This window comes from Plectropomus leopardus, chromosome 11, assembly GCF_026936395.1.
Source record: "Plectropomus leopardus strain MGB_pleo_1.0 chromosome 11, ASM2693639v1, whole genome shotgun sequence".
NCBI classification, from domain to species: Eukaryota; Metazoa; Chordata; class Actinopteri; order Perciformes; family Serranidae; genus Plectropomus; species Plectropomus leopardus.
The window spans coordinates 28,273,600-28,294,531 of NC_142186.1; the positions used below are offsets into that span (position 1 = coordinate 28,273,600).

General features: G+C 37.7%; 2 protein-coding genes across 2 annotated transcripts; both read left to right on the plus strand.

Moving 5' to 3' along the window:
* Positions 1 to 762: 762 nt before the first annotated feature.
* msmp2 (microseminoprotein, prostate associated 2) lies at positions 763 to 2,708 on the plus strand. Its single transcript, XM_042489705.2, has 4 exons — positions 763 to 1,036; positions 1,125 to 1,235; positions 2,055 to 2,163; positions 2,259 to 2,708. The coding sequence occupies exons 1-4, from the start codon at positions 967 to 969 to the stop codon at positions 2,431 to 2,433; spliced, it is 465 nt and encodes a 154-aa protein (XP_042345639.2). The 5' UTR covers positions 763 to 966; the 3' UTR covers positions 2,434 to 2,708.
* Positions 2,709 to 3,696: 988 nt separating this feature from the next.
* On the plus strand, positions 3,697 to 20,500 carry nbn (nibrin). The gene is made up of 17 exons (XM_042490415.2): positions 3,697 to 3,881; positions 5,449 to 5,570; positions 6,998 to 7,125; positions 8,104 to 8,263; positions 8,817 to 8,920; positions 9,008 to 9,125; positions 11,288 to 11,478; positions 11,610 to 11,710; positions 12,127 to 12,259; positions 12,360 to 12,568; positions 13,346 to 13,514; positions 15,427 to 16,105; positions 16,215 to 16,304; positions 17,592 to 17,732; positions 18,094 to 18,207; positions 18,291 to 18,340; positions 20,148 to 20,500. Exons 1-17 carry the CDS (start codon positions 3,851 to 3,853, stop codon positions 20,179 to 20,181), a joined length of 2,574 nt encoding a protein of 857 aa, XP_042346349.2. The 5' UTR covers positions 3,697 to 3,850; the 3' UTR covers positions 20,182 to 20,500.
* Positions 20,501 to 20,932: the final 432 nt, after the last annotated feature.

Here is a 20,932-nt window from a genome sequence, read left to right on the forward strand (position 1 = left end):
CTTGTTTTGTTTGTTTATTTGTTTTTTTTTTAACTTTACTATTTTTGCTTATTTTCAGGTGTTTTTTTCTGTATATTTTTATTAATATCTTGCAAAATATTTTTTGGGCCATTTTTTGTAATGGTGCAAATTAAACCAATTTGTTCAGCTTTCAGAGAGTTAAACATCATGCCCCTCACCCTGCTGTGACACAAAAAAACATTTACGCAAAAGACACCAAATCAAAGTGACTATAAATAGGAAAATTAAATTTAAGTTTAATGAATCATGTAAAACCACATCACATTCGTGCTATGTGCTTGATGATTCATTAAAAACATATGAAATTGAATTAAGCGACTGATGCACATCAGTGAATTTGATCATTAGTCTGTTGTAAGAAAGAGACACTAATCAAATAATACAATAAAATTGTTTTTTAATAAAAAACAAACTCGAAAAACTAATTTGTCCTTCTTAAAATTAGCCTTTGAGCATTAATGTTATTGGATGTCACAAAAAAATTCATATGCGTGCATCTGTAAGTTAAGGGGTCAAGGGGTCACACTGTGTGTTGGACAATAGGTTGCCGCCTGATTGTCGTCTGGATGGTGTCACCAGCGAGATTTACTGATAGGGTCAAAAGGCAAATGAGACAAATGTTATCTGAAAGAGTGCACACTGTATACTCTCGGGCAATTTCGGTGAGGCATCAAAAGAGGAGATGACGAACATTGTAGTAACAGTGCTTGTGTGCGTGTGTGCTTATACTGTATGCGTGCGTGCAGATACAGAAGGTAATTAAAGAGTGGAGGGCGAGGGTGGGTGGACAAATAGCAGTGAAGAAAGTAGAGATAAAGATGCCCTGTTTCAGTATAAATATCTGAGCCCACAGGGAGAGAGAGCATCAGCTCTAGAGCGGCACTGAGGAGGAGACGCAGAGCGCCGAGGGGGGACAGAGGGATCAGAAAAACAACAGGAGGGTGAATGAAAGCAAGAGGAGCAGAGAGAGAAAGAGGGAAGGTTTTTATTTTACAAAGTGGAATCACTGAAATAGGTAAGACCACTAATTTGGCATTTCTGTCTTCTAGTTATAATGTTTTTCTTTTCTTTTCTTTTTTAACCTATGTGCTGCTTCCTTTCAGAGATGGCAAACGCAGCAGGAGGAGCACTTTTGGCTTTGCTGTTTTTCCTGAGTGCTGCTGTGCCATGTTTCTCTGTGTATAACAGTGGCGAGTGCTTCTTCAACACTAAAGGTGCAGTATGGATACGTGTGTGCGTGTGTGTGTGTGTGTGTGTGTGTGTGTGGGTGTTAAGTTTCCCATAGGCTTATGTGTGTCCATGTCCAGCTGTAGAAAGAGGGAATTGTTGTGCTTTTTACCTCACCACATTTATTTGACAGTTATTATAACCATTACTTTGCAAATTTAAATGTATTTATTTAAAGTATATGATCAGTCTATGAAATATGAGCCAATACGAAAATATGAAGTAGTCAGCCTTAGCTCTAACAACATTTAAATGCTATCCCCTGGATAAACAAACTAAACAGCAACAACAAAAACAAACATTTTTTTACATTAGAAAAATCATTAAAATGGAAAGGCAATCAGAGCGCAGGATAACAGCAAGACAAAATCTGAAAATGTGTTTGCTCTTATTTTTTTGTTATTCATTGTTATTGTTTGTTAGATAAGTTTATTAGTTTGTGAAGTGTATTATGTTTATAAGTTTATTTTTATGTGTTGATTCTTCTTAAACTCTTGTTCTTGTTGTAAATAAATACAACAATAATAATATCAGAGTTACTGGTAAAATAATAAAATAATGAAGTGTGAAGACATATAAAAATGATCATGACTGATAACAAAAAAATTAACAACAATAAAAACAACAACATGATAACAGCAATAATAATAATTTAGTACATTTTGCCAATAATACTAATCATTATATATTTCTTCTTTAATTTTTTTGTGCAGGACTTTTACTTTTAATTTACTGTATTTTACACTGTATTTTCCCTTTATCCCTAAATCTGCTGCTGTTTGTGTCACAATAACTGGTATTTTCAGGGAGCTGTGAGCACATGGGACGGGTGTACGGGATTGGAGAGAGCTGGATAACCAGTGACTGTTACCAGTGTGTCTGTATGGAGCCTTTTGGAGTTGGATGCTGTGACCAGTAAGAGTGTTTTAAGTTACAATCACCCCAAAAGCATTCAAACGTATATAGTACATGCACTATGTAGGTTTCTCGAACTCTGGTCTTCCCCACAGTGGATCTGAACCTGTGGACTATCCGGACTGGTGTGAGATCATCCGTAAGCCCGACTCTTGCACGAGCGTTGCAGTGATGAGAGTCAATCACAAACTGCCCTGCCTCTGGGGACGAGGCCGTCTCAGACCAGCTGCAGGCCAACCGTGGAAACCTGACAACGATCCTTTATTTTGAGCTCTGCAGTTTAAAAAAAAGCAACATAGCAATGTGTGATGTTTATTTTGGATTCATCAAATAAAGACAAAAGGTTTTATTTAATCATAATGTTTGTGAGAGAAACAGAAGTTAATTTTATAACTAAATCTGCAAAGAACTGCCATCTGTTAACTCTGTTTATATGTATAATACCACATTTTAAAAATGTGTTGTTTATGTTTGTTGATGACTTTGTGCAAATATTATTTTATTTCTGGTTCATGTTTTAAAATTGAGTAAAACTATATGTCTAATATTTGTTTTTTACTCTCCGACTGTGTTATTTGATATTTACCAATTTTACCACACTTATTTATTTATTCTATTACTTGCTTTTTTTCTCTATATTTCTACAGAATGCAAATATATAAGACTTCACTTTATGTCATCCTAAGAGGAATTCAGAAGATCGAAACTAAAAGAGATGAGCGGCAGGCTCAAAGATTTTAGCAGTTACATCCAAAATATTTGAATGTGCCCATTTTTAGTAGTTATTTCATTATTCACATGCTGTAAGGGTTTATATCCAGTACATCAGTACAGTCTTATCTTTTCAAATAGAAATAACAACAACGGCAACAACTTAAAAGAGCCCGATCATTTTTAATGATTAAAAAGTCCCATTTCAAAAATAATGTAAATGATATTAATGGATTATAATTATTAATACATTCATAGTAGCTTAAGAATTCCCTCAGGGGATAATATAGAAATACAATATTTGCTTCTGAACTGTAGTAAAAGAATAGAGTAGCAGAAACCAGATCTTTAAATCAAGTTAAGTACAAGTACTGTAGCAGATTTAGTGCAATACATATGGGTTAAGTGATACCAATTTATCACAATAAAACAAGCGAACAAATTTCAGGGGACAGTATACCTGCCAGAAGACAGTATTTATTCTTATACATTAATTAAGGGAGATGCGCATATTCTTAAAAAAATCTTAATTTTCTTAGTTTTATTTTCAAATGTAATAAATGCAGATTTGGAGTTATAAAATTTGGATTTCTGGATATGAAATTTGCCCACCAATGAACATGATAATATAATATAATATAATATAATATAATATAATATAATATAATATAATATAATATAATATAATATAATATAATATAATATAATATAATATAATATAATATAATATAATATAATATAATATAATATAATATAATATAATTAAGACTAGATTCATTGAGAGGAATGAGGGCTGGGGGCTTTTATTTTGAAGAGACAGCAGTGGCGCAGGGTTTGTACGTCACACGATGGCGCGCTGTGAATTTCCACTCTGTTGATAACAATCGTTGGAAATGTGCTACCTGTCCTAAAAAGTTACCTTACTTCTGATACTATGGTGGTTTGAACATATGAAAAGGCACCTGAAGGCAGTAAAATGTGGATATTGTCACCGCTGGAGCCCGGAGGTAACTTTACCCGTCGATGTTAGCGTTTCAGTGCTAGCTAAACACACAGTTAGCGGTTAAAGTTCACGCCTTGAAACGTTATGATCAAACAACTAAAGATAAAGATGAAAAAATGAACTGATCGAAATGTAAGAGTGTGTTTTTTGGCAGCATGGGTGTGATTTACTTTTTGTTTGTCGTTATTTAACTGCAGGTAACGTGACGAGCTGTGTATGTTTTGGTTTTAATTACAAACGCTCATGTCCAGATTCATTTCGCCTAAACATGCCACTGTTCAAAATTAGGTTCAGAGCAATTAAATATCCACTGCCCCTTCATAGGTAGCAGTTAAAAACACACAGTCAGTTACTTTTACATATAAAGTCCCCACATGTCGTGACATATTCAGGTACATTTAGTATTTAGACATGTGATCCCAGACATGAAGCATGAAGTGCAGGACAGATTATCTTCATTAGATGTAATGTTTGCTGCTTAGTATTTATCCACACAATCATCATTTAGATGCTGGCATAAAGTTAAACCGCAACTATTATGACTAACAAACAAATAAATAATCAATAAGTGAGTAAGTATATAAGTAAATAAACTTTCTGGTGCAGTTTTTCTGCAGTATTTGATGATTTTTGATCTTTTTTCATGGTTGGACAAAACAAGACATTTGAACATGTCCCTTTTGCCTCTCAGATGTTGATATTGAAACTAAAAGGTGGTTGCAGCTCCACTGATCTACAATTGGACATTTTGCTTTGCATTTTGCATCTTTAAATTGGCCTTTGTATTTCTGTATTTTTATGTTCTTTGTGTTATTTACTATAATTGTTATTATTGTTATTAGTATTATTATTTAATTTCATTTACTGGTGTCTGTGTTTTCCTGTGTTGCTTTTATAGTTTTGCTATTTTTTAAAAATTTTTATTTCTTCACAGTACCTTGGTCAACTGTTTTGTTTTTTTAAATAAATAAATCTGGATTTAGATCTTGTTCCCCAAATTGTTTTCAAATGCAAATTGGATCTTTGTCCTACTATAATTCACTATTTTCCAAATTTGAGTGTGAATATCTATTGTGCAGTGTAATATATTATATCTTCTTGGTGATTGAGGTGGCTTTGCATTTGAATTATACAATTTTAGAAATTTACAAACACATACAGCATGTATGCCTTTCATTAAAGGACACACACAGCCACCCCTGCAGAGCTGCCAGACCATCCACAGCAGTTTAGACTTAAGTGTTGAGGAGAAGCTGGATTTTATCAACCAACCTTCACTGATCCACGCTTCCAGCTGAGCCCCAGCTGACACAAAATAATGTTCGATTGTCACATTACTGATTACCAAGTACCGACTGAGTCAAACATATTGTGGTATTTTCTCAACATTGGCCAGCTCTAGTGCACAGTGAGACACATTTATTGAAAGAGGATTGGCACACATAATAAGTCACATTCTCTTTATTCTTTTACAACTTGTCATGTAATATATGAGTTTATAAAACATTATAAAAATGTTTGTGATTTTTACATTAGACGGTCCATAACTCTCTCTCTCCTGTCACTCACAGGTGAGACCCACTATCTCCTCTCCAGTAAAGAGTACGTGGTGGGGCGCAAGAACTGTGACATCCTCCTCTCCAACGACCAGTCCATCAGCAGGGCTCACGCTTACCTCACTGCGACTGACCAGGTGAGAGAAAGAATTCTTGTACATTATATAGTTTATTTTTGAATGTGTTCAATAGAATCTGCTATCAAACAGATTTTTGGCCGAGCACATCATATGTGCACATCATATGTGCAGCATCCTCCATGTTGAGCCTCCTGTGTGTCCATGGCTGTGCAATAAATCAATCGATAGAATGTATGTTATTGCAAATGCATTGGAAAGTTAAATTGATATATATAAACATATCAGAATGTAACTGTAGCTTGCATTTATATCAAGATGCAAATAGAAAAGTTTACGTTATGCAAACAAGAAACAACAACATTGAAAAGACAACTAATTCAGATTGAAGAACTCTGACACCGTTTACACAAAAGTTGGTATAATTTTCCCTGTCAATGTCATGACCACCTTCTGTAATTTATTGTATTTATTTATTTTTATTTACCCATATTAAACCAGGTAAATCCTGCTGAGATTAAGTAGTTTCAGAGACAGTCCTCCTGACAGATTGGAGGTTAAAATGATGCTCAGTTTGTTGTATTACCATGCAGGTCTGTGAGATGACCGTTTGTATCTACTATACAAACCGTAGATAGTTTCACATTAGCGTGAATGTTTTGCAGGATGTTAATTTGACCGTGTCACCCAGGTCCTCTGACAGTGTACCATTTAGATTAGAGCATTATGAATTAATTTGAAAAAAAAGTTGCTTGTGTGATGGCACATCTGTCCAGAGGGTGGCGCTACTACTCCAGTCTAACTTCACTGAAACAAAACACTGCATTGGTGTAGAATCACCCAGCTTGATCAAATAAAAAATAAACGAAAAAAATATATAATATAATATAAAAACATATATAATCTGCCACAGAAAAAGACACAATTTTTAAGTAATCATCCAAACAGATTATCATCAGAAATGAGGAATATTTAAAAAAAAAAAGTGTAGCCCTTAAATGATTATTTAATGAGGAATAAAACATTCAATGGACTTCATCACTCACCTTCCAGATTCATCACAAACCATACACTGCATATCAGAGTTAACCCTTCTATGACAGATTCTTCTTTATCCACATTTATTAGAATCCTCTGTTTACTGTGAACATTTTGATTCAGCAACTCATAATCCTGCTGCACCATAAGAGTTTCTAGAAGTGATTTTAATGTTCAGAGGAAAAATAATTGTTATTGTTATAATAATTGTTGGTGTAACTTGTTTACAAAAGGCTGAAGTCTTCTCCATTTGCTCTTACAGCTGAGGTTTAATTGATTTTCCAAGCCAGGGATACATTCTTATTTTAGGATTAATTTAAAGGATGGGTTTGTTGAGACATAAATAATTGAACCACAGAGACATAAATGATTTAAGAGAAAGATGTAGGATGGCTTCTTTGACTGATGGACAATTTTACGAGTTGCTCTTATGAATTTTATTTTCCCAGACTCTGACTCTAAAAGATGTTTCCAAATATGGTTCGTTTGTCAACGGTCAGCGGTTGACAGAGAACACACCAGTGACCCTGAGGTCAGGAGACAATGTGACATTCGGGGTTTTTCAAAGCAAATTCACGTAAGTAACTAAAACGAGACTTTGTTATGTTTTATATCAGAGAACCATGATCACGAAGGGTGTGTTCAGACTGCAGGCAAATCAGATCTGTTTAGTCCAAGACTAACTGTCTGCACTGTTATTTGCAAGTGATTAGATCGGATTTGTGTATCCGGATCATCGACTGCATATAAAGATGAACAAATGCATCTGCACTTCCTTTAACTGCAGAAAAAATAAGCAAAATAACCTAGAAACAGGCACTGCCACCTTGCACTGGTGACTTTGTTTGGAGCCAGATGCTGCATAGTAGCGATCGGGAAAGCCACTGACGTTATCAAATTTCTGCCCACGTACCCGTCAGACTCAATCGCGAGCAGCACCATTGATTGCAAGGGAACCGATTGGCAAACACAGCTGTCAATCATAACGTCACTCTGCCTTTTTATAGCACCAAATAACAAATTCAAGACCAAGCTTATTCTGAAAAAAGAAACAACTTGAACAAACATCAGTGAGATCAGAACTACCTAAAATGACAGAAACTAGTTTTTAGTTTGGCCCGTCTTCTATCTGCTAATATAGAGGAAATGGGGTTTTTGACTTATACTGCAGCTAGCCACCAGGGGACAATCAAGATGCTTTGACTTCACTTTTGGGGGGCAGTGTGTTGTCCCTCTTTACAAACTATGGTCCAGGCATCACCAGAAAGATCTGGATGCATATATTATGCTCTGCATCAGAAATTAAGCTCTGACTTGTTTTTATTTCTTTAAACCAGTCACAGTCGACCTGGACGGTGCTAAAACCTGTTTGTAGGGTCTTAATTCTGCCTGGATATGACAGATGTGCTCGCAGTCTCAACAAGGCCTGAGTCGAGCATCACCTTTTACTTTTATTCTAACTGCATTCACACAGTTTTATTTATCCCAAACGCTCTCAGAAGTAGTAACATTTATTATGAATTTCATGTTGCATTGTGAATCTCCTTCATCTCAGTGTGGACCATCAGAGGCCAGTGGTGTGCTCGTCATGTCTGGACAATGACGGCAAAGCGTCGCTCTCTCAGGCGCTGATGGCTTTAGGTGGAAAGCTGGTCAACACCTGGACTGAGGACTGCACCCACCTGGTGATGCCCACAGCGAAAGTCACTATCAAGGTCAGGACCAGACTTTGTATTAGAGCTCTTAATGGGCCGAAAAAAATACAACCCAAACTGAACCGACACGTGTGAATTAAATCCCGAACTCGTCTGAGATGATCACGTGAAATACTGAGCCCAAGCCTGACCTCCCCCAAAAAGCACTAGTCAGCTTCTAACACCCGGGTCACATCGGCTGTGTGGCGCCATGAGCCAAGACCGTCTCCAGTGGAAATGGACTCCCTCTGCTTGTCTCCCTGCAGACAGGGAGAGGAGGGGAGGGAGCTGCTGTCCGCTGCTTCTTTTTAAATATTACTATTTTCTTTTTTTTTTTTTTTCATTTTTAAATTTTTTTTTCTCAGTACAGCCCAAACCTCGACCGACCCGGCAAATCAGCGAACATTTCTTTTCGGTCCCAACCCAGCCAGACCCGCCAGGTTATTTGAGACCTACTGGGATCTGTCAGGCTTGGACCGAGATAAAGAAATCTAATCTTTTCCTCATCAGGTGGATACATGTGGTTTGTTTTCCTCTGAATATGTGTTTATTTGCTTTCTGTTTTCCTCATTAGACCATTTCTGCTCTGCTGTGCTGTCGTCTCATCGTGAAGCCGGAGTTCTTCTCAGAGCTCAGCCAAGCCGCTCAGCAAAAATTACCCCCTCCGAAAGCTGAGAGGTATAAAAACAATCCATCCACATATACACACAGACACACTGAGGATGAACTGAGCTCTCACTGTCTGTGCTGTTCATTATTTTTAAGTTTCGTCCCTGAAATCGATGAGCCCAGCTTGAGAAAAGAGGATGTTAACCTTGGAGGGATTCCAGCTCGCAAACAGCTTTTCACCGGAAAGACCTTCATATTCTTCAGTGCCAAACAAGTATGTTTACGTCTGTCTCTGTAATGATGAGCTGATGTTGTTCTGGTGCTCTCAGAATAACAGGGGTTCAGGTGATCAGGTGTAATTGCTCTGCAGTCATCCATCACAGTCAGGAATAACAAAGCACATGAGAGTTAAAGACATGAGCATCTGAATCAGGTGTGTGTTTTTTGTCATTAGTGTTAGAAGTGATGGAAAGTCATGTGATCTCGCGAGCGTCATGTTTATCAGCTGAATATCAGTTGCCAGGAGATCAGCAGCCCAAAGATCCTCTGGGAGAGTCGCTGCTCTGGTCGAGAGCTTGTTTTTTTCACATGGGCTGCAACTAATAATTATTTCGCAATAGATTTGATATTTTCTAGATTACTAAATTGGTTTATAAAATAATGTTCAACTTCCTTATTATCATATACACAACAATTACATATAGGCAGTCGTTGGTAATTAAAGTCTTCGATCTCAGGCTCCCTTCAACAATGCAAATGAAGTATGTATAAAAAAGAAAGGAGGAGAAAATCATCGAGTCATGTTTTGAAAAATGAGAATGTAAGACATAAATCGTACAAGTTCAAATATAGGAATAAAATATGACAAATAAAATATAAAATAAAGTCATATAAATGTGTGGTAGACCATAAATGCAAATAAAAATTTGAATGTAAACGTGATTTTAATAAAGATACTAGTATTGTAAATGTCCTATAATTCTTGATAGTGCATTGGTAAGTACCTTAGTCCAAAGATCGATCTGATACCATGTAATTAATTAAAAAACTCAAAAGTAGTTTCACACCCTGATGAAATGTCAATTTCCCAGAAATCAATTCTTCCTCATCAGCAAGTTGTCAGCAATATTGGCTTTATTTTACAGCAGCATCAAAGGCAACCTGCACAGTGTGAAGGCTTCAGTGTCAGGGTTGGTGGAATACAACTTTTACATTTTTGCTGTTGGATCACTACTCTGTATTGGTCAATACGCAGGTTTAGGTTCTGTAATTCGTATTGGAAATGCAAAAGTAGTATCAGAACATCTAATTGTAAAATTAATGTGACTCTCATGAATTCAAAATGTGTCTACGTCACCGTTTCTTCTCTGACTCAGACAGTAATATCAGTTATAATTTACCAGGGCCCAGAGTTTCATCTGAATATTTTTACATGATGCCATCAGCAAGCTAATAAGCATCCATTTAATATGAAGAAAACAACTAAATCTTTTCTGTTTTAAAACTGCAATCATAAATCTGTCGTATGGTGTTTAATTAAAACTGATGAATTAATTGACGTACAAGTGTAACATTTTGCTCGTCAGTTTTTATTTAACGCCTGCTGCTGTAGACAGAAAAATACAGCGCTGAATCGTACACGGATCAAAACCTGAACCTCCAGATGAGGTCGAGTGCAGCAGAGGGCGTATGCAGGTGATGAAACCTCATCAGGGACAGCCGACAGGGCTGTGTTGTTTTGTTTGGCCTTTGTAGTTGACCAGTATCACATTATGGGTGAGCGTTTCTGCATTTTTAAGCTTAGAGAGAGAGTAGAGTACATTAAAAAGAACATTATAGAACATCTTCTGGAGGAAATGCTTTTAAACGAACTAAAATATTTATGAATCACTTAGAGGGTTGAGCCTTTGATCAGATTAACCCTCAGAAACCTGAGAAAACTGACTTGAGAAGAAATAACCCCCAAATTAGAAAGCAATTCTAAAAAAAACAAGAAAATTACCTGAAAATTAGCACAAAAAAGGGAAGGGAAGGTGTGTAAAATGCTTAATAATTCTGCTAAATAATTTTAAAGATAGCCTAGAATGATGACAATTGCAAATATATCTCTGGTAATTGTCCTGAGCTTTTTAAAAAATAATGATTTTCTAAATATACCAGTTTCTAGCAATTTGGGTGACATTTCTCGTGTCTCATTACCTTTTTCCACATATTTTTGAAAAAAATCACACCAATGTGTTCAGGGCTCAAAGGTTTGCTTATGAAAGCCATCCGAATGCAACACAAAAAAAGTGATGTTGATCGAGGTTTTAAGGGGTTAACACAAAGGGAAAGTGTCATAATAATGTCATTGTAGACACACAGTCTGTCTCTCTGAGCTGCTCTGCAGATGAACTCCGTCATGTGTAAATTCGTGCTCTTCTATGCTGTTTGCAGCTGAAGCGTCTGAGTGCAGCAGTGAGTTTTGGAGGTGGCAGGAGTCAGCTGCTGCAGGAGGGCTCTCTGCCGCGGGACCTGCTGGAGTCTCCACGCAGCTGTGTGATCGATGTTATGGCAGGCAGCTCCCAAACTTTGCTTCCTTCCTCGACCACAGAGTGGGCGAACTCTGCAAAGGACATTGTTCAAAGGTTTGCACAAGCTTCTGTTTTTCTGTAGAGAGGCACTTAAGAGAGTTTTGGCAATTTATTTGTCAAAGTGACGATTCGGGAACACTTTAAAACTTTCTCTGGTGCTTTTTCTTCTTTGTTGGCTGACACAGAAAAGGCCTCAGAGTCATCATAGAGTCTGAAATCGGTTTGGCCGCAATCTATGCTTCCTGTGACGAGTACTGCAATCCATCCAGTCTGACACCAAAGTCAGGTAGGGGACCGGAAAGAAAATCACAGTTCTTGATTTGCCTGTTTGTTTTGTGTGTTTATGTGTGTGTGTGTGTGTGTGTGTGTGTGTGTGTGTGTGCGTGCGCATGCGCGACAATTGGAGAGGAACTTCTCTTGTTGCTGTTGTTTTACTAAAGAACGCCCAAAGTCTTTTTTTTCTCTGTCTGTCTTTATTTCTCTTTGTTTTTTTCCTTTTTTTACTGTCTTTATTTCTGCATTTATTTCTTTATGTATTCTTGTATGTACATATGCATTTTTCAGTTTCCTTTTCTGATCATTTTTTTCTTGCGTTAACATTTTTCTTTGACTTGTTTCTTTCTTGGGCGCGGTTAAAATTAAGCGCTTATGGATAGTGAGCGAAAAATAAGTCAGTTGTTTCTGTCTTTGTTTATGTTTTAGAGTCGGCACCAAAAGTGAAACCCAGAATCCCGAGTGCTTCGCTGTCGCAGAGCGTGGCGGTGAATGAGACCGTGTTACCTGCAGCATCTCAGAACATCACAGCTTATGCCGTCAACACGGAGCTGTCACACGGGTACCGACAAGACCTCACAGAGACACATCCATTACGTGTGAAAGTCGTCCTATTCATTGCTCCGTTTGCCCGCCTGATGTGTGTAATTGTACTTTATCAGGACAGAGATGAGAGAAGTTACAGAGGTGGTGGCGGTTGGGGAGACTCCTGAGAAGAAGCAAAATCAGAGCAGCGTTCTGCTCCATCGATCCAAACCTGAAGCTCAGAAGACGACAGCTCAGCACGTCGTGTCTGATACATTGAGCTCGTCGGTGAACGTGGTTGAGAACACGGCCTCACAGAGGAAGAAGCTCGAGTCCAAACCGACAGGTAACTGCACGAAGGAATCAGAGATTTACAGATCCGTCTTTTTTCCTCTTGGTGCAGATTCTGTTGGAAGTCTGAGACACAGATACCAAATCAATACTTGTGCCGTTTGTTTATTTGAAATCTGTGAAACTGATTGGATTTCTCCGTCTATCACAACATTGTGTTTTACTTTATTTAGATGTCATGTGTTCTGAATTTTAGTTGTTAATTAGTACGTCACTTGAACAACAGACAAGCTTCTAGAGTTTCTCTTTTTAGTGTTCAACAATATATTTCTGACTCTGGTAGAATTTAAATAATTTATTTGTTATTCTATTACAGATTATGTAACAGTAGCACTAATCAAGAAAAAAAGGTGTATAATGGATCAGTCACCATCATCTCATAACGATCCTTTTAAATAGGTCTCCAGTATTTGTGTCAAATGGCTTTATTATTGTAGATTTGAGTTGTATTTTAAACATATTTAGGAGTGCTCTAGTTAAACAAATAGTTCAACATTTTGTGACGTATGCTTATTCTAAGCCTCTGAGATAAAACATGTTAATTAATGAGCCTCAGAAGTGCTGGTAGGTAGATTTTTCTGCTTTTGCACAGAGCGAAGAGCTTCATGCCTCTTTTTCCAGTCTTAATGCTAAGCTAAGCGAACGCACTGTAGGCATAGTCGACAGACATGAGGGTGAAATCAGTCTTCTGGTCCACCTCTCAGCAAGTCGGGAACTCCAGCTGAATGCCTGTAATGCTGTTACCAAGTAATCAATGTTTTTGCAATTTCAGGTGCAGGCAGTAGTGTCGTTTGGACGCAGCCCTCCGTTCACAGGACCAGTGGTGGCAATAAGACATTTCTACAGAGGCAATCTCCACAGAAACAAAAAATCTCTCCACAAGCTTCTCCGCAGAAACAATCAACTCTGACCAGCTTCTTTCAAACAGTCAACAAGAAAAGGTAAACATCTGCTCTTAAACAGCCTGTCAGAGTTTCTGCATGTTTTTAGTAATTTAGTAATTGTACAACTTCTTAACCCAACAATAATTATAATACAGTACCTTTGAGTGGCAACAATATAAGCTAAAATTATAGAACTGATATCCTGCCAAAACTTAACAAAAAAATATTTTCAGGGTTCCTGCAGATCCTTAAAATGCCTTAAAAGGCATTGGATCCATCAGTGTAAAGATATGGCTTTTATTGGCATTAAAATGTGTTAAATCAATCTTTTAAAGGAGGCTTGGAGATGCAATTTTTATAAACTTAACTTTAAAATAATAATAATAATAATAATAATAATAATAATAATAATAATAATAATAATAATAATAATAATTTAGCGAATGCCTCTTGCATTAACATCTCTAAAAGTCATGTTTTATGTTACAATAAATACTTAAAATAACACGAAACTCCCCCTAACCTTGACTAATTAAGGTCAGTACATGTTTTTTTACTTCAGTATTAATTTCTGTAAAACTGGTCTTAAATTTCATTCCATGTGGCATTTAAAGCCTTTAAAAGTCTTAAATCCCACCTGCCAAATAATGTAGGAAGCTTGGTTTTACAAATGCCCTACGATTTACTAGCACATGTTCATAAACAATCTAATGCATTTTGTTTTGCAAATCCAAAACCTATCAAACAAATATGTAACATATTTCTGCTACATTATGCTTCAGAAACAAACACAACATGTTTAACAAGAACAAAACATGTCGTCTATTGAGACAAAAATATCATGTGACCTTTGGCACAGTTCTTCTGCTGAGAAAGATGCTTGGATTTTCCCACAAATGCTCCGAGTATTTATATCACATCCACAGCAGCAGGCTGTTATGCTGTGTTCCAGTGCGAGTCGGAAGTTGATAATTTCGTGTTGGTTTTTCCAACTTCCGATCAAAATGTGTTCCGGTGCATCTGCTCGGGAAAACATGGATGCCTGCAGAGAACTCGTGTTTGTTTAGCTAAACTCTGAACATCATCTGCATGCATCTGCATGAGCTGCCGCAGCACCAGACACCCAACCTCAATAGAAAAAACTTGTTGGCGATTTTTAGATCTTACAGAAGGCTAAATGCAGATTCATGGATGTAGGTAGCTAACAGGGACAGGAGGAGAAGGCGAGGAGGCTGCAGCATGCTCGCAAGGACTTCTGTTAAACACAAAACCACTGAATGGAAACGGACAATTTTTTATAGCGCTTTTCACAACACAAACAAAACATTAAAGTTAAAATTGACAAACTTGTAATTTCCATTCACTGTGCGCATCACCGTATTGCTGTGACGTCATTTTGACTGATTCGGTCTACATGGATCTTTTCGGAGTTTCCGAATTTGAATGTCCATTTCATAGCACTTTTCTGAGTCAGAGGTCTTTTTCTCCTGAGTTACGAGTACAGTGGAACGCAGCTTTAGCCACTATCAATATACGCATGAGACTCTTATTAACTCCCACAGTATTATCATAGAGTGCATTTAGTAATTTTACACCTATCGTTATTGTAATATGACAACTGTCTGTTTCCATTATTGCTGTGCATCTCTCCCCCTCTCTCTTTCTCTTTCCTTTTTGTCATAATTGTAATTCAGTTGTTATTTATGACATCTATTACACGTCTGTCCGTCCTGGAAGAGGGATCCCTCATCACCCTCTGCTGCTCTTCCTGAGGTTTCTTCCTTTTTTTCTCCCCTGTTTCAGGTGTTTTTCCTGAGGTGATGTGAGGGTCTAAGGGCAGAGGGATGTCGTATGCTGTAAATCCCTCTGAGGCAAACCGTGTTTTGTGATAATGGGCTTTATAAATAAAATTGACTTGACATGTAAAATTCTGTTCTTACCTTTTGCTTTGCTTCATCCTGTCATCAAGGCCTTTGGAGGACGAGCTGTGCGCTGTCACGTCAGAGCCAAAACGACCTTCACTGGAATCATCCATCAGCTCACAGGTGCCAAACACCTCAGCCACGTCTAAGGAAACATACTCACGTGCAGGCAGAGTCACTGAGGCAGCCTCTCAGGCTGCACAGGGCTCAGCAGCTGATCTTTTTGGGCGATCAGAGGCTCAGTCAGACAGGAGGTCGCATGCTGTCCAGGAGGAGCCACGGAGCAGAAAGAGGAAGGAGATGGAGGAAGAGATACAGATGGATGAACTGGAGTCTCTTATGTCTGAGGATATGGACTTCTTTGAGGAGCCACCCTCGGTTAATCAGCGCCAGAAAGCGCAGCCACTAATGTGCGGTTCAATCGGCCAGAAATCAACCGAACAGAAACAAAGTTTAAATACTGAGGAGGCTTTTTCTTCAAGTAAAAGGCCGCGGATCCTCGTCGAAGAAAACGTAAAGAACCAGAGGCCACAGGTGGGCCTGGAAAAAGAGTCCGCTTCACATAACAACAAAATACCTGATCCGCATATTGTCTCTATCAAGACGGAGCAGGTTGATCCTTTAGAATACAGAAAAAGTGATCAGAACAAACCTCCAAAAGTGCCGTCTGCCAGTACGAGTGAAAACATCCAGCCTTTTGATGATGATGAGGTGTCTTTCATTGAGGTGAGGATTTACTGTCAGTGACCTCCGGTCTCAGCACACGGCACTGTTTTATTTCTCAGTTTTATATTCAGTCATGTTTTACTATCGTTGCACTTCTTCAATCCTGCAGGATTTAAAGCTACTTGAAGGAGATATTAGCGAGGCCAAAAAAGAGACCAAGACTCCTCTGAAACCAGTTAAAGTCAAACAGGAAGTCCAAGTAAGTTCTGCGTAAAGCCCTCACTTTTACATCTTTCTGTCTTCTTTATCCCTTTGAATAGCTAAGAATTCAATTGTTTTCTGCTTTATTTATTTGTCAAAAGTGGGATTTTTGATTATTGTAAAGGGCGGATAGGAAACACTGGATGCATCAAAGTAGGTTAATACACTTACTGTTTCCTGTGGCTGCGAGCCGAGAGTCTAAAGATTTTTGATTCATATCAGCATCAGAGCATCAACTCAAATTTCAGTGTTTACTGGCATCCAAGAATTATAAAAGTGGTCAGCTGATGTACTTATTGTGCTGTTGTGACATTTAAAATCTCCAATATAAAGTGTAATCTAGAAGCAAAAAAATAAATTCAAAAGTTCCTTTTCAAAAATTTGCATTTATGTGTAAAAAAAACCCCCAAAAAACACCAAAACACAACAGACAGCTGATGAATTACTATCATATTTTTGAACTCTTAAATATTCATGTTGGTTTTGGCCTCGTGATTAATCAGCCACAGGGCAGTGATTAATCTGCAGATTATTTTCTAGATTAATTCTTTGGTCTATGCAATCTCAGAAAATGGTGAAACATGTTTACTTTAGTTCCTCAAAGTCTGAGGTGATGCCTGTAAATGTCTGCTTTTGTCAGTCCAAACCCAAAGATATCCAGTGTAGTGTGATATGAAATAAAGAGGGATATCTCTATATTTTAGAGGTGGAAAAAAGCACTTTCTGACATTTTTGGATGAATAATTACTTAATCAGTTATCATAATAGTTGGCGTTTATTTTCTGTCAATTGACTCGACTAATTAAGCTCGATTGAACCCTCCTGGACTCACAGGACACCCTCACGTCTGAGCTACCCGAACACCATGTTATGTATTCAAAGTCCAGTGTGTGGGATTTAGGAAGGCAGAAATTTAGGCAAATAATATTCAGAACTTTGTTTCACAAAGTGTATAATAACCTTAACCTTAGAAGAAGCTGTTTTTTTTCCTACACATGGAGTGTGTCCTCTTCCATGGAGGTCGCCATGTTTCCAGAGGAGCGCAGAACAGACAAACACACACTGACTAACTACGGACATCCCACTTTCGTGTTGGCCACTGTAGTTCACATAAACCACAGTGGCCAAGTTTCACTTAAACTAACTGCCACTAAATCCTAAACACTGGACCTTTATAGCACTTTAGTTCTGTCTTCTTTCATATTCTACAACATTAATCTATGCTAGAAATAATATCAACTCTCCATCTGACAAAATTTGACTTATTAATGTGCCGTTTTTGCAGGAGTCAAAGATTGTCGAGGACCTCCCCAAAAAGCTGGTGTTAGTGGAGTTTAGATCTCTCACTGTGTCTGCACCTCCCCAAACCAAACCCCAGAAGACGCACAGCAACGGCTACGCAAAGAACTTCAAATGTTTCCGCAAGGTCAGAAACGCGCATTTAACATTTAGAAACAGCACTTTAAATCAAGCCGTCTGCAGGTCCTTATAGTCTAAAATTTCTTAGATTTGATTAAATAAATAAATAGTCTTTTCCCCTCCAAGAACACTAGAGAGTGATTCCCTTTCTTCATAAAAATTTCAGTTTTTGGGAAATTCTATGAAGAAACATGTCGAATTTGTTAGTAAATTTGATCAGGTACGTCCTGAAGAAAACATTGTCTCGACCAGCTGGATAAAAAAAGTATGGTGAAATTTAATCTCCACCACAAATCACAAAAAAAAAGTTAATCTAAAAGTTTGCCTTCTTTACAGAATTATTTCCTTTTTTCTTATAAATGTGACAGGTCTGCGTGCCGGGTGCAGACTGCCGACCTCACGTCATCGGAGGTTCTGATCTCCTGGTTCACAACCGGGGCAAAAACTCTGATCTGGATGAATGGTTGAAAGATGCAGCTGAGGTACTGTTGTCACTCTGTGTGTCTTATCTGTCTGTGATCTGTCCGAGCCTTTCATTCATGATTTGAGCCTGTGTTTGTTTCAGGAGGAACGTCAGAGCCGGCAGGATGAGACTGTTGGAGATGACCTCTTTAGGTGAGAAACAGTGTGAAATCACCTTGTTACGTCTTTCACGGCCTTTTAAAAAGTTTTCTAGTATGTTAAGACTTGTCACACATCTGTGAGGTTATATAATTTGTCATTAGGTTGACGTTTAAAACTTAAACAGTGGCTATGTCTTTCATCTCAATTCTGATTTTATAGATCATTTGTAAAGATCTGAGACCTTCCTGCTGTTTTAGTTACTTTCTATTTCATTCACTGTCTTGGAAAAGAGACGGCCCTCTGCATGACTCACTCATGTAGTACAGGAGAGGTAACAGTTTATCCCAAACCATCGGGAGAGGTCTTATGTGTTCAAAATGTTTAGAAACTAAGTCCCATGCATAGGTGTAGATTCGTCCCCGCCAATACTAACACGAAAGTAACAGGGGACTTTCACTTTGACAAAATTAGAGACATTTATATAACAAATTGAGGTAGAAAATGCACACATTTGTGGTTAAAAATTCACCAGAATGCAGGAAATTAATTGTTTGATGCTCAAAATGTTCTGGATGGGGACATTCAACTCCCCGTTTCATGTGTTTAAGGCTATAAGTGATGATTTTTTTTTAAAATTATGGATCAATCTGCCCGTTGTTTTCTTGATCAATTCATAAAGCCTTATGCTAATTAAATGTCATAAAAAACAGTAAAACAGTTAATCATCCTTTTTTACACACAAAAGTATCAATTTCTCATATCTAAGTAGTATGAAACCAGCAAAGCTTTATTTTTGTTTTTTGCTTAAAAATTATGAAAACGATTTCTGCCCATGTACTAACTGATCAGTCGGATAATCATTGCAACTTTATGTCTCCGAATAATAATAATAATAATATTATAATTATTGTGTAATACTTTATACCGTAAACCATGAGTCAGTTATCATAGTGTGAGCATCCTTTACCGCTGCAACCGTAATTGTCTTTTACTTTTTTCCCCCTTTTTGTGTTCACATTGTCTTGACACGTATAAATGTTCCTCCTTTGTCTCCTTGTCGGTGGCATCCTTTCCGATTTTAGGAGGCTAGAAAGAGCTATAACACTTTCTTTTGTTAACTATGTAGTTTGTTTCTCTTTGAGGTTGAAATTTGGTTAAATCCCCCTAAATTTTCAGTCTCTTTTTAGTACTCTTGCTTCGTCCCTCACGCGTCACATGTGCTTGTCGAGATAGCAAAATTCTCTATTAAAGATTCAGCGTGTGCAGCCTCAGTCATTATCATCAGGTGCAGACGTTATATAATTAACGGAGAATTATGGACCACTGTAGCTTCACTTCAGCCAATCAGCACTTAGTAATTCTTTCGTCACAGCGGTTGCCAAGGTAACAGAGGTGATGTAAGCTGGCGCTGCTGCTGGCGCTGCCGTGTTTTCTTTGACTAAGCAGAAAAGAGACAGTCTGAGATTGATTTTGTGTGTCAAGGCTGAGCTGTTTGATCACTGAGTCATGCTCAGTCAGTCATGCGTATCCGGGGAACAGACTCTGCTGCTAAGAAAACACTCCGGTATTTTTTTTTTTTTGTGGGGGGGGGGATAGATCTAAACGAAGTTTCCAGACGTGGTTTATAGGAAGGCTGTTTGCTTTAAGCTGTTCAAACACTGTCCTGGTTTTACAGCGCTTAATGTGGGCTGTTTTTATTTGTTTGTTCAAAATTGCCTCTAAGGACATTGAGGAATGATCCATGAGGAATGTTAAAAGCCCATCATGACGTGGACGTACTTGTGAGATAAAATCTTCTATCTGTCTCTGTGTGTGTGTGTGTGTGTGTGTGTGTGTGTGTGTGTGTGTGTGTGTGTAGGTACAACCCCACCAAACTATCCAGGAGAAGATGAAATACCTTCATCTTAATGGGAATACATTCAAAGCCACAAGAAGTATGTCAAACTCCATCAACACACTATTAAAACAACTCCAGAAATCCTAATTTGTTAACTCCAGATTTAAATTAAAACTGTAACTGCTTCATAGCTGCTAAAATAATCAGAAGTGTTTGTCAGTGCCTTTCCTGTTCTCTCTGTTCTATCTATAAATGTCACAAATTAAGCCACTGACAGCGAACAATGTAACAAAACAGACTTGTGTTCAGAGATTTTTGTTTTTCAAAGTTTTATTCATCAATAATAAAAAATGCGGCATACAAAACATTAAAAACTCTTCAGTTGTACAAGAGAGCATCAAAACTCTACATGCTGAAAGCAGCTTTTCCTTCGTTTTGAAGTTAAGACCAAATGTGTTCCCTGGTTTTATCTGAAACTCAAAGAGGGATTCAAGTTGCCGTTTCTTAACAATCTCTGATGAGCCTTCAGGCACTTTTACAGATCTGAAACTGCTCAGATAAGTAGTCGTCATGCCAAAACATTTACCGGCATTTCTGTGCAGACTGTTGAAGCCCACCTGTCACTCCATTATCAAGGCCAGTGCTAGCATTCAGCATGATTTCTGCAGAAATAAAAGTTTTTTTCATGAGTAGCAGAGCGCCTAATGGAAGAAAGAGACTGACCTTTACACACAGTTCTTTTCTCTAAATCATAATGGGATCTTTCTTATTAATTTGGGATTAAAGCCATTTTTTACTAAGTACTT